We start from the raw sequence: 12,998 nt of genomic DNA on the forward strand, positions 1-12,998 counted from the left end.
CATCTTTTCTCAGGGGAATGGCAGGGGCCTCGCGGTGGTCTAACCTGAAATTCGTCATCAGCCGTGCAACATGAAGACCTTTCCAAGATTCGGTTCAAGCCGCATCGTACGAGGCGCCACATCTCGAGAGCGGGGGGCAGCATCGCAGATGGCGACCGTTACGCATGGCCCATGGATGATGGGAGGGCCGGCTATACCTTGGTAAAAACCCTCGATCGGAGCCGATACATCTGGTCAATCTTTGACTAACTGCGATATGCTTGCGACTCCAGTTCCTGGCTTTGGGTGACATAGTTCGCTGGTAGTCTAGATTCCCAACGGGTGCTTTCTTCTGGTCTGACGAATGAGGCAACGAGCCATGTCAATCGAAACATTCGCCCAAACTCGAGTTGTTCGAGGATTTGCGTTTTCGTGGAGTAAACAGACGGGCTTGATGCTGCCTTTAATCTGGTAGTTGCACTGGAGTAATCCGTCTACGATCATCCATAGTTGAGATGGACGACAAGAGATGACAGGAGTTGTGCAAGTGAGAGTTTATGCACGGACAGAGGCAACGGCCGCCACACCGTTGGTAAAGTCAAGATTGACAGCAACAGCACAGCATAGACTCTCGTCCCGTCCCGATCTTTCGGTCCACCCCGTGTTGTGTGGCTGACCACCACAACATCTGACTGTCAGCATTCGGATCCGAAAGCGAGGCAAAATCCGCAAAAGACCACGATGATTTCCCTAAGAATGGAGCATACGACCGCAAATCTCCCACCGTCAAAGCGCTCGCAAAAAGTCGAGGCCGTGGACGGCTCTCACGGGATGCTTCCATCCCCTGATATCGCAGCCCACGTCTAAAAGCTAATTTCTTGGCTCCGCTGGACCCCGAAGTTGGGGGTTGCTCCGTGAGAGCCTGGGGGGACTGGGCTGACTGCAAGTCCTTCACCTGCAAAGTGCATCCTTCACCCTGTATTCTCACCTGAAAAGCGGAATTCCGGAGAACTTCTGGAACTTCTTTTTCCTGTGTGGACCGGCAGCAGGGGCTGCCCCAAGGGCTCAGGCCAAGTCGGCACTCCAGGTCCCACGTGGTGGCACAGCAACTTCTACAACCAAGCGAACTTTTGTGTGTTGGAACCTGATGTTTGATGAACAATAGCAAATTCTCTGGAACCCATGATACTTATCCAACGCCAACTAACGCGCCGTTGAAACGTTGCGACCAAAATTTCCCTCAAGGAAGAGCCTTTTTACTGAGACAACCTGCTTTTATAGGGATGGCTGGTCGATACCGGAGCAGACGAACTTTACCACACATGGACAATTGCCCGAACCGGCGTGTCTCGGACAGGGATATCCTCGTATGTCACAATTGAGTTGTCATCGCGACACAGACCAACTCGGGCTACCTCGGGTGCGCTTCGATCCACTATGCAAGCTACACGCTGAAGACTTGGAGGCTAGACCTGAGTGAAGTTAGCCCGCCAAGTTGTCAAAATTCCCGGCTGTCACCTCTGAACCTGTGCGCACTTCTTCAACACGCCATTCTAGCCCCCAATGTGATATATCACTCCCGTGTCGTAAAAGAGTCCAGGAGACTGGGAAGGATCTGTCGCCCGAGTCTGGCTTAGACTGAGGCTCTTTGTCCCTTCATCTTGGTCATGTGGCAACTGCAACTTCGTCTGTTCGGAAGGACTCCGTGGTTGGGACTCAGATGCCAACGCCATCCGTAGGTGGCTTTGCCAACATCCGCCAGCAGCCAGTCACAGCTTTCTCTGTCAGAAATGGCGTTCCCACAAAGCTCCCGAGTGGGAGAAATCAAGTTTCCCATCACCACCATCCCTGGACCTGCGCTAATTAGTGCCGCGTACAATGTAATGTACTGCATAGTGCATCTCAGGGGACCTGCAGCGGTGCATGGTTCCGGCGTGCCGCGGCCTGCTGTGCTTCTAGAACCCTAGAATTTCTCGTCCAGGCGAAGCTTCAAGTGACTGGTCGCAACTCGATGCGTTTTGCAAGATGCAAGCCGGAGCCGGCTCGTCTCCAGGACGTGCTCCTGAAATGCAACGTCGGCACGGTCTCCGGCGGGGGTCGAAGAGCAAAGGGTCTGCTCTCATGGCCCTTTTGCCCTCGTACCCCGTATTCCGTGACCCGTCCTCGTGGTTCTTGCCCAAGATGCTTACAAACGGCGAACCGAATGGCATAGTACGAGCGCGAGTGGAGGGATGGACGGACGTCCTACCTTGTTGATGATCCGAGGGATGAAGCCGAATAAGATGGCGCAGCCCACATCTCACACATTCGGGCTAGATACCACACAGAGTTCGCACCTGCAGCCGGCTTGGCCGTTACTGCAAGTGTGATATCTTGCCTGTCCTCCGACAGGGGACGCCCTTTCTCGTCCAAACGGTCGGGACTGGAGCCCAATCCAAGACGTCGGAACCGACGAGGAAAGAGAGTTGCTCGGGGGGAAGGTAGGCCATGCTGAACTTTGAAAGAATATCAGTCTTCTTATCTCCCACACCCTCCGCTTCTCCTTCTTGGCGCGTCTAATGAAGAACTGGCAAGAACGAACGCAAATCCTCGTCTAATGAAGTTATGAACGAAGGCCTGCCCAGATAAAGCGGTCTAAAGCCAACCCGGGCTCCGCCACTCCCGTCCACGTCCACTTTCTGCGCCTGGACTCCTTCTTCCCTACCCGGGGCTACGCGTCGGTTCGATCGGCTAGCAGTGGTTGCTTCCCACTTCCCGTCCCCTCAACCTCCTCTTGAGATAGTCAGCACGCCAGATATTCAGCCTTACCCGCTGGCTATAAGCTCACCGCAACAACGAGTTGCCCTCAAGGATCCCAAAGGAGGGTATTTTGAGAGTCGATCACAGTCATGAGTTCACCGCCATGGGCATACAACACCCCGCCGGGGACGGATACCGATGGACCCAAGATTGCGACTATTGCGATTGTGTTCACGGCCTTGTCGTTGGTCATTATGGCCTTGCGGCTGTACGTCCGCATGGTGATGCTGAAGGCAACTGGGTCTGGTAAGTGCGAACAACTCGAGTGCTGAGAGGAAAGTGTGCTGACGATGATTAATGCAGATGACTGGGTCATCGTTTTTACCTGGGTAAGATAAGTCTGCGAAGCAAGAAGGGGCTTCGATTAACAATGTCGTTTTAGTTTTGCGCCGCTGGCTTTGCCGTCGTGAGCATCATGCGTAAGTTAATTCTTCCAGAAAGAGAGATCCAACTGTATTCTGACAGTTCGACGTAGAAACAAAATGGGGCCTTGGCCTGAAGAAGTTGACCGACATGCCGGAAGAGAATCTCTACGAGTTCGGTCTTCTGCAATACGCTGGTGCTCCATTGTAAGTTTTTCTTCGTCACTCTGAGGCAGTCTCTCCTAACAGCAGACAGCTACATCTCGAGCATTCTTGGCTTTAAGCTCAGCTTGCTTCTGTCATATCTGCGCTTCATCCCAAAGGGAATCTATAGATGGAGCACATTTGCGACCATTGGTCTCTGCATTGCCTACCACATTGCTTTCTTGGTTGTGCAGATCAACCTTTGCACGCCGGTATGACGCACTTTCGAAGTCAACATTGAATTCCAACGCTAACAGATCTAGATCGCCAAACAGTGGGATCCTACAATCACCAACGGCTCTTGTATTCCAGGTGTTCCTTTCTACACCAGCATGGCTGCCTTGACAATTGTATTCGATATCGTTGTGTAAGTTCTGCTAATTTTGACTTCGCTTTTTCCAGCAGCTGACAGATATCCAACAGCATGTTTCTACCATTCCCCGTTCTCGCAACCTCGAAGATCCAAAAGCGCAAGAAATTCGTGCTGCTTGGCCTCTTCGGCCTCGGCGCCTTCATCACCGTCATCCAAATCATCCGCATCCAAACTGTCCACTCTCTCGCCAACTACCTCGACTCTGCCCCCCTTATCATGTGGTCCACCGTCGAGAACAACCTCGGAATCATCGTCACCTGCGTGCCTACTCTCGCGCCGCTAGTCAAGTACTTCAACGAGAAGAGCAGATCAGGAAGCAGGAGTAACAAATACGGCGGCGCAAGCGGCTACGGACGCAGCGCCGCGACCGGTAACGGCAACGTGGGAAGCAGATACGCGCTGCAGAGCTGGAGGCCGGGGATGAGCGGCATGCAGCCCCTGAGCAGCGGGATCGACCGCAACGAGACGGAGGTCGGCATCGAGGGCGGCTCAAGAAGGGGGAAGAGCTCTGATGATGGGAGCACGGATTATCACCTTGATGCGCCGGTAATCGTCAAGAAGACCGAGTTCGTGGTGACGAGCAATCCGAGGGAACCTGAGCAGGTTTGAGGGAGAGAGGATGATAGTTGGAACTTGATCGCAACATGACATGACTACCTACTTTAATGAATGAATCTACTCCTTACGGACACGAGCAGCGCAGGCCGCAGTGTACCGCTTGTTTCAAAAATAGTTTCGCGGTCTCGTAGACACTGCCTGTTGCCTATGTGAAAGCATTTTGCAGAGATTCCAGAGTTTTACGAGTTTAAAGATGTCGAACAGTGAACAGATACGTAGTACTCAGGCATCCCCAGGACAAGGACAATAGACAGATCAAGGATCAAGGGCAGTGCTGAACAGAAGAGACAACGAAACATCTGGAACAAGGACAAAGACCACAGAGCCACGAAGAAACACTTGTGACAGCGAGGCCGGACGAGGCCGCTTGGGACGCCAGAGAGCAGAAATGATGGGCTCCGATTGCTAACTACCGCTGGAAGAGACGATTCAAGCTCCTTTCTATATCATACAGTCTCTCCTTCCTTCCATATGGATGCCCGTGTGCTTTGTTGCAATTATTCGCTCGAGAAATACAGATGCCTTTAGCCAGTCTTGCGACCACCCTTAGCACGGGCAGGCGTCTTGGTGCCGGGGCTGACTTGCTCCTTCTTGGTGACCACAGGATCGTCGCCGTCCTCCTCGTCGTCCTCCTCCTCGATCGACTGCATGACCTGTCGTCCTTGAGTGCCTTTCTGGGGCTTCTGGACGCGGCCTCCACGGACGGTTCGAAGGCTGCCACCGCCCATGAGCTCCTTCATCTCCTGGATCTTCTTGCGCATCTCGCGACTCTTGTTCTTGTCTCCCATGGCTTCGGCAATGACCTCAAGGTCAGAGATGCTATCGGTGGCACTGGCAGCAGAGCTGGTAGGGACGGCGGTAGTAGGGACGGCGGTGGTGCTAGGGGCCAGGCTCTGCAAGGTGTTGTTGGCCTGAGGAATGTAGGCGGGGGCCGAGCCACGGTATTCCTCATCCTCGTAGAGATCGTGACGGGCGTGCATGTTGTTGCCGAAGTTGAGCATGTCGGAGTTCTGCTTGATGACGAGGTGACGGAAGATCTCGGTGGGGTATCTGCCTCCGTTGATGGCGACAACAGTGAGGACGTCGCGCTGGGTGAGGGCGGTGTCGGACAGAAGCTTGTGGTAGACCTTCTTGTAGAGGACGTGGTCCTTGATGTTCTCGCGCCAGAAGCTGGTCTCAATGTCCTCGAGGATGATCTCCAGGAGCTGGGAATCGACCTTGTTGATCATGGTGCGGATGAAGTCCTTCGACTCCTTCAGCTGGTCCTGGAACCAGTCGTGGTTGGCCTTGAGGATGGCCTCCTTGACCCAGGAGATCGTGTGGCAACGGACGAAGAGATCCTTAAGCACCTTGTTGTACTGTCCGTTGTACTGAACAGGAAGAATGGCCTCAAGAGCCAGGAAGTCGACAAGGTCGGGGCGGCGCTCCCGCTCAGGGAGGTTCTGGTCCTTGAGCGAGTTGCAGATGGACTGGTAGATGGTGTTGTCCGAGATGCAGCGACGGAAGGCGTTCGCGTCGACGCGTGACTGGACGCGGCCGAGAAGGGCGGGGGTGAATGTCACCTCTTCACGAATCTTCTCCTTGGCGCGCTCGGCGCGGCGGGCACGCTCCACCGGCGTGATGACCGCCGTTCCTCTATCGCGTCGGCCAGACATGACGGTATGTAGTGGGGTTGTCGTTGTTGTGTGGTGTTTATGTATGTATGGTTGAAGGGGGGTGAGGCCCAGTGACTTGTGGTGTTGTTGTTGTGTGGCTGTGATGTGTTGTGGGAGAGGTTTATGGAGGGCTGTCGGCGTCCGGTGGTGCCCTTTTATAGTTCAGAATCAGCTGATGCTCAAGGAAAGAGACGAGAAGGAAGGAGCTACCCACCCAGTTACTGTTGTGAGGCGAAGAAAGAAGTTGTCGTATGGTTGTATGGTTGTTGTGTAGTTGTGATGTGTTGAGGGAGAGGTTTGTGGAGGTCTGTCAGCGTCTGGTGGTGTCCTTTTATAGTTCAGAATCAGCTGGTGTTCAAGGAAAAGATGGAAATGGAAGAAGCTATCCACTTAGTTACGGTATTGCGAGGTGAAGAGAGAAGTTGATGTACGTTGTTGTGTCGTTGTCGTGTTGTTGTGATGTGTTAAGGGGGAGGTTTGTGGAGGGCTGTTGGCGTCCCGTGGTGTGCTCTTATAGTTCAGAATCAGCCGATGTAAAAGGAAGGAGAGCAATAAAAAGGAGTTACCCACCTAGTTGCGTTGCTGCGACACGAAAAGGGGTCTTTTCAGCGAAAAAAGCTGGTGATAGTTGCAAGTTGCTGTTGGTGTTGAGGTTGAGGTTAAGGTTGAATGTGTTGAAACCCCCCGCGTGAAGATGAAGAGTGGTAGGCAGACGCGCTGTTGCTTGTGGAATACTAAGAACGTGCTGACCAAGCTGGGAAGACAAAGGTGAAAGGGACAAGTAAAGGAAAAGGTGGTGAGCAAAGTGTCAAGGTGAATCACATCTGAAGTGCTTGGGGAGATTGCGCAGCCGAGGAAGGGACACCGGCGACGGACGCTGGCGACGGACGATGGCGACGGACGACGCCAACTGACGAGGGCAACTGACGACGGCGACGGACGACGGTAGAAATGATGACGCCGAAGGATGGATCTGTAGATGACGAGGTGTGAAAGTTTGTTTGCGTTGGAGAAGAGGGAGAGAAGAGGCCCTTTTGTAGCCCAGCTGAGTGAGACTTTAATGGAGGAAGTCACACCGGTGGACTGCTCTTGCTGTGATTCAGTTGTAGCGGGGGTCTGATGTATTCCTTGAGTATTCGACCTTTCAAGTGCACGAGACCATGGCTGAAGGCACCTACCACTACCTATGTAGAAGAGACGGCCAGCACAAGAAGAATTCGCAAGAGTGAGTGTTGCGAAAAGTCAGAACTCCACCAAGATTTGCTACAAGCTGTGCCAGACAAGATATTTGTCTAGGTGTAAATAGTCAGCGACAATGGAATCGTGGGGAGACATGTAGCTTATGTGATTAGAGAGTCATCCAGCCAGTCAACGAAAAGAAATCGGGTTGTGTCAAGCAAATGTTTTGATTGATTACAAGTATCTTCAAATTGTTATGCTCCGCGGTAAACTACAACCCTAAAACCAATGCGCTGAGGTGTACTCATGTAGTCGTCAGATCATCATCTAATCAGTCTTTGCCAATGAACAAAGAGTAAAAGCCGCCCACTGTTCCAAGGCGCTGTTGTCCTCAAGATATAAAACCAAAACAAGCCAAACATCGAAGCCAAACATTCCAGATGATCAGCATAAATGCACAATGATACAGTACAGCTCAAGTGGCCAATGGTTGGATACCCAGAACCTTCATTCCGTTTTCCAACACCTGCTTCGCATTCTCATACAACACGGCTCTCGCAAGGTCCACTTCCGGACCCTCAGGCGCTTCTGCATCTTCGTCGACATCAAGACACTCAATCAGCTGCTCGACCAAACGGTACAAGAATGAGAGGACGGCAGAAGGTTCGACCGATTTGTACGCAGCGTTGATGACGTCGGGATATTGCGCCATGAGTCGGAGAAGATTTGTGTACTCTTCCTCCTGAAGATGTGTGTAGTCAACGTCGGCCAGAGCCGTGGGATCGGCTTCAAGCTGCCCCAAAGCCAACTTGAGTCTGGTATATGCAAACTGAAGTGCAGCGCCCGTGTCTCCATCAAACTCAGTCATCTTCTTGCTATCAAACGCGTAGCCGTTGCCGCGTTTGGTGTGCATGTCTTGAGCAATCAAAGAGGTGATACCGAAAGGCTCAGCGGCGGCAGCTGGAGCACCACCTTCTTGCTGCGCCATGGCTGTCTTCACTGCAGCAGCACATTGATCAATCATGTCGCCAAAGAGATGCGCGTTGCCGAGCTGCGCCGAGAGACCCTGTACCTTGCCGAAGCCGACGTGCTGGAGCTTCTTGGCAAGGTCAACATGACCCATGAGCTCGATGGCCTTTGCAACGCGAGCGAAGTGGGCATCTTGGTCGGACGTTACGACGTAGATCAGTTTGTCAAAGGAGTGCTTCTTGTCGAGGTCGATGACGTTGGCGATGTCGCGGAGGAGATACATAGTGGTGCCGGTACGGTTGCGCAACACTGCGGTGCTCAGTCCCTTGGAGCCGTGCTTCTTGAAGTCGATGACCCAGGAACCCTCGCTCTCCTCGAGGACACCCTTGTCCTTGAGAACAGCCTCGACCTCGGCGATGGACTCGGACGTTACCTGTGACTCGCCATTGTACTCATCGAACTTGATACCGAGACGCGCGTAGGCTTTGGTATAGTCCTCGACATAGACGTCACGGAACTTCTTCCACAAAGCCATCGCGTCGGCGTCGCCATCCTCCAACCGCTTGAAGAAGGCATCGCGCTCAGCGTAGATACCTTGCGACTCGATTTCGGCAGTGCTCTTGTTGTCGGCCTTGGCCTTGTGACTGGCCTCGAGCTCAGGCTTGAAGGCCTCCACGATCTTGTTGTAGACGTCGAGAAGGTGGCGGATGGCATCCTTCTCAAACTCCTCATCAGAGCCGAACTTCTCCCAGCCGACGGCAAGAAGGGCGACTTGCTTGCCCCAGTCGCCCAGGTAGTTCATGCGGACGACATCCCATCCCATGCGCTCATACAGGTTGGCGATGGCAGCGCCGTTGATGGTACTGCGCAGATGCCTACCCTCAAACTCGCTGGCGATATTGGGAGAAGAGAACTCGACGATGGCCTTCAGCTTTCCAGAGTCAGGAGCGGGTCGAAGGCCGAATGACTCATCGCCGCCGTATAGCTCCTTTCGGTCCGCGATGAAGGGGAGGAGGAGTCTGGGGAGCGTGAAAGGGGAAGAGAAGATTCGGATGTGGATGCCGTCAACAAACGGGAAGGTGTAGAGGGGAGACTTGGGGAACTGCACAATCTAGTCAGCCAGATTCAATTCAACAAGGCGAAAAATGCTGCTTACCTTTGCCAGAAGCTCTGCCGCAACCTCTGCATTCGCTTTGATCTTAAGTCGAGGCAGAATGACTGCCAAGTCGCCCATGGAAATCGCCGCAGTAGTCTGGATCGCCTCATACGCAAGGGCTGGATCACATCCCGTGACCTCGGCAACAATTTTCGCAATGTAGGAGCGAAAGATATCGAGAGGACGTACTAGTACGTCAGCAGGGGGAAAAGAGGGAAGAGGAGTGTCGAGGCTCAGCCTCTCGAGAGAAGAGTGAAGACCATTGATTGAAAGAGTCGCCATGGTATGTGATAGTGATTGCTTCCTACATTCCCTTCTGCACAGCCTGGTTTGGTGTGTGAGATGAAAGAGAGAAAGAACATTGTCACAATTGACATGGGAATTTGAAAGTCCTTCTTGAAGGGAGGCTGAGTGCACTAATCAACTGGGTGTCGTCGGGCATGAAGCAGTGTACTTTTCAATTGACGCGGCATGATAAGATTGGACATACTTGCAGCGATGTGTGCCAGGCCGCTTGGTTGGGTTCGGGCCATGCCTATTTTCGTCCTGGGGATTGGCTCTGTTGGAGGGGGGAAACAAACTGCATCCTGTGATAGGCTGCCCTGCTTTCGTTCTGGTACCCAGTTGCATATCTTCAACGGTTTCTCATTCGGCCGTAGCCGATGTAGTGACTTCACCCAAGATAAGCTTGTGCCAAAAGTGACACCAGCACTGCCTAGACGTAAGCCGCACACGTATCTTTTGCCCAACACGTGGCGGTATAGCGCCATGGACTCTTGCGTACTGCAAGGTGCTCAGGAACATGTAAACGCGCCGGAAAATTAGTTGCTGCTAGTCCCATCTGAATAAATGCATAATCAACCAGTGCTTTTTGTTTTGATCCGACTCCGAGATCTCTTAATGCACAAACTACCTAGCTTTTACATGATTGTGCAATCCCCAACATCAAAAACAGACTCCATTCAGGATTTAACCAAGACCAAGAAGTACAAAATTAGACAAACCAAAATACAGTGCGAAATGCAGAGGAAATCTAGGCAACTGCAAACAGTACTTAGTGATGCCCGAAAAGCTTGCTTCAAGAAAACTCGTGGACTCAAGATGATCTTTGATCTGGCGTAGTTTCGACTTCCCTGGCTGTCGCTTGAACCCCATTGACAGGTCTCCAGTCTGGAAGTTCGTTTCGGTCTGGTATGTCATCTCGGGAAATGCGCCAGACCCAGGCAAGAAATTGATTGATACCACTTCTTTGGAAGCAATTCATAGCCTTCGTTGCAAGTGTTTCCCGTCGCTGGAATGATTGAATGCCGTCCTGCCTCGGGCTGTCCCCGCCATGGGATGGCGTTGGCGTTGTGTTTCCCTCCGCTGAATCCCGAGGAAGCAGCTGCCATGTGCCGGTGGCAAGGCGAAAAACAACAGCGACAAGCACAATCATGACCACGGTGATGATTCCAAAAACAATGAGAAACCTTGGCCAAGTCCGTTTGAAAGTGATGATGTCGTCACAGCCGAAGATAGCGGCCGTGAGAACAAGTGGCTGAGACATCTGGGTGGATGTGTTAGTAGGAGATCGCAACTCTTTCGGAAGTAACTCACGATTGTGGTCCACGCTAGAATTCTAGGCTCGACCTGCCGTCTAGGTTGAGAAAGCGACACACTTCTGATCTAGGATGTCACAAAATGGGTTAGTCTGAGCAGTTCAGGCTGTGCTAGGTCCGAGGCATGGACGACTTACCCGTTCCTGCATCGACAATCCAGTTTTCAGCATACCTTTCCACTTATCCTTCATATCAACCAAATGTTGAAGCAATTGGTTAAGGCCATTGAAAGCGGTGCGGACCTGGCTGAGATAGTCAAAACAGTCGAGGGCGTCTTGTAGACCCTCACTTCGGTTGAGGAAGTAGTTGACGTCCGTCTTCATGAACCAGTCGCCGATGCGCACAGTTTCACGAAGATCTGAGATAACGTCGTTTAAAATACCCTTGAATTCGTGCATGTTGTCTTCGAAGTCAGCGAACTCTGAAAAGCCAGACTCTTCCGTTGAAATTGGTTGAGGTTGCTTCGCAAGCCTTCGCATGCGGCGGAGAAAGTGTTCATGACGCTCGATCTGAGGATTTCGTGTTAGCATTCAAGGCAGACGATTGAAAGAAAACATGGATGTGTGCAGTCTTACCCAGCTGTCATGTCTTTCTCTGAGCTTGGCGACAAGTTGATACCATTCCCGATGAACCTGTTCAACCCGCGTCTCCAGAATGCGACAGAAGTATGGTCGAGGATGCCACACCTGGTTTACATCGATTTTACCTCTGCATAGAGGGTCGAATATGGCGTCAAAGCCACCCTCCAGATTGTCATGATAATCATTTTCGTGGCGAGATATTTTGTCAGGAGAGGGGTCATCAGGCTTATCCTCTTCAAACCAGGTCTCTGTTAAAACCAAGGCGGTCCATCTGTCTTGATCGAACCCCGTAACAACGCAACTGATCTGAGCGGCATAGATCCCGTCGACTTCCCCGTCTTCCTCAACTGCATCAGCTACTGACCTCAAGAATGTCACATCGCGTGACGATCGCAAGCTTCCGCGGTCAGCTCCTTTAGCCCGGTGGTCTTTGGCAAGCCGATTTGTGGAGCGCCACACCCTCAAAGGAAACGAAAATTGCATCAAGAATGTCTGTGGCCCTGTGGTCTGAGAACATTCACGTCATTAGCTGTATGAATATCACGTGGTTTTGGAGAGAGCCGGCGACTTGCAGAAAATCGGACTTCCAGAAAAGCCCTTGAGGAAATGTATCCGAGCAGGAAATCTCCCAGCACGCGAGCAAAGGACTCGGGTGCGCTCCCGACGAGAGATTGCATACCCCATGAGTCAATGTCAACCATATAACTGCCCGGAACTGTCAGTATACCGCGATGAAAAGGACGCAAAAGAACGCACATCAACCGACGCTCAGCTTCCGCAAAATCCAACTCATCGTCGCACTCCGGATGTTCTCGATATCGCTATTATAAGTCAGTTAATTCTTCTGAATCTCAGCATCAAGTAATTGTCATTATTCCCGACCTTCTTTTTCAACTCAACCAGTAGATCGCGTGCAGACAGGCCCTCGAGGAATTTGCGCAATTCAGGGTCCGCTTTCAGCTTGTTGCCGTCAATTAGCAACGCCACCTTGTGATTTGGAACGCTAGGATGTCCATCTTCCAGTTTCTGGACTGTGGCATCGTGCAGGAAATCCTCCAAAATCTTCACTCTGTATTTGTCCGCGGGCCATCTTGGTTCGGCATTCAGAACAAGAGTAGCAGCCGAGCGTCCCAGGTCCTGGTCGAGACCTTGAGGCGTATCAATCCAAGCTTGGTTTTCCCATGATACCGAGAGTTCTCCACGTTCGAAGTATCTCAAAGGCCACGAGAAGTTTCCAGCGAGCGCACTTCTACGTATCTTTTCCGAAATGGCTCCACTTTTCGGCCCTGAAGTGAGCATTTGGTGTGAGCTCGATTGCAGTATGGCCGGAGCCGAATGAATCGAGCTGCCGTCACTCATCATCCGGGCGGAAGGAAGCGGATTGGCTGTATATAACATTTCTTAGATATGAACAACAGCTGTACTATCTGATATGCGCCGATAAAGAGTTGTGCTTCGTGGTTGTATGGAAGATGACCAGTCCTTTCTCAAGCTCATGTACAGGAAAGAATAGCAAAGAGGCTAT

The 12,998-nt window shown here is 52.1% G+C and overlaps 3 protein-coding genes across 3 annotated transcripts; 1 reads left to right on the forward strand and 2 right to left on the reverse strand.

The window, feature by feature from the left end:
- Positions 1 to 2,867: 2,867 nt before the first annotated feature.
- CGCA056_v014077 (Satratoxin biosynthesis SC1 cluster protein 4) lies at positions 2,868 to 4,326 on the forward strand (the record flags this gene model as incomplete). The annotated part of the gene is made up of 7 exons (XM_037329319.1): positions 2,868 to 3,024; positions 3,082 to 3,107; positions 3,161 to 3,197; positions 3,254 to 3,347; positions 3,397 to 3,556; positions 3,608 to 3,711; positions 3,768 to 4,326. The coding sequence occupies 7 exons, from the start codon at positions 2,868 to 2,870 to the stop codon at positions 4,324 to 4,326; spliced, it is 1,137 nt and encodes a 378-aa protein (XP_037171522.1).
- A 533-nt stretch (positions 4,327 to 4,859) lies between these two features.
- On the reverse strand, positions 4,860 to 5,990 carry CGCA056_v014078 (uncharacterized protein; the record flags this gene model as incomplete). The annotated part of the gene is made up of 1 exon (XM_037329320.1): positions 4,860 to 5,990. One exon carries the CDS (start codon positions 5,988 to 5,990, stop codon positions 4,860 to 4,862), a length of 1,131 nt encoding a protein of 376 aa, XP_037171518.1.
- A 1,654-nt stretch (positions 5,991 to 7,644) lies between these two features.
- CGCA056_v014079 (Arginine--tRNA ligase) lies at positions 7,645 to 12,772 on the reverse strand (the record flags this gene model as incomplete). The annotated part of the gene is made up of 9 exons (XM_037329321.1): positions 7,645 to 9,240; positions 9,295 to 9,482; positions 10,801 to 10,840; positions 10,891 to 10,959; positions 11,030 to 11,401; positions 11,468 to 11,820; positions 12,153 to 12,178; positions 12,230 to 12,294; positions 12,356 to 12,772. The coding sequence occupies 9 exons, from the start codon at positions 12,770 to 12,772 to the stop codon at positions 7,645 to 7,647; spliced, it is 3,126 nt and encodes a 1,041-aa protein (XP_037171517.1).
- Positions 12,773 to 12,998: the final 226 nt, after the last annotated feature.

The sequence above is a fragment of the Colletotrichum aenigma genome (genome assembly GCF_013390185.1).
Source record: "Colletotrichum aenigma strain Cg56 chromosome Unknown KSG_Cg56_contig10, whole genome shotgun sequence".
NCBI lineage: Eukaryota > Fungi > Ascomycota > Sordariomycetes > Glomerellales > Glomerellaceae > Colletotrichum > Colletotrichum aenigma.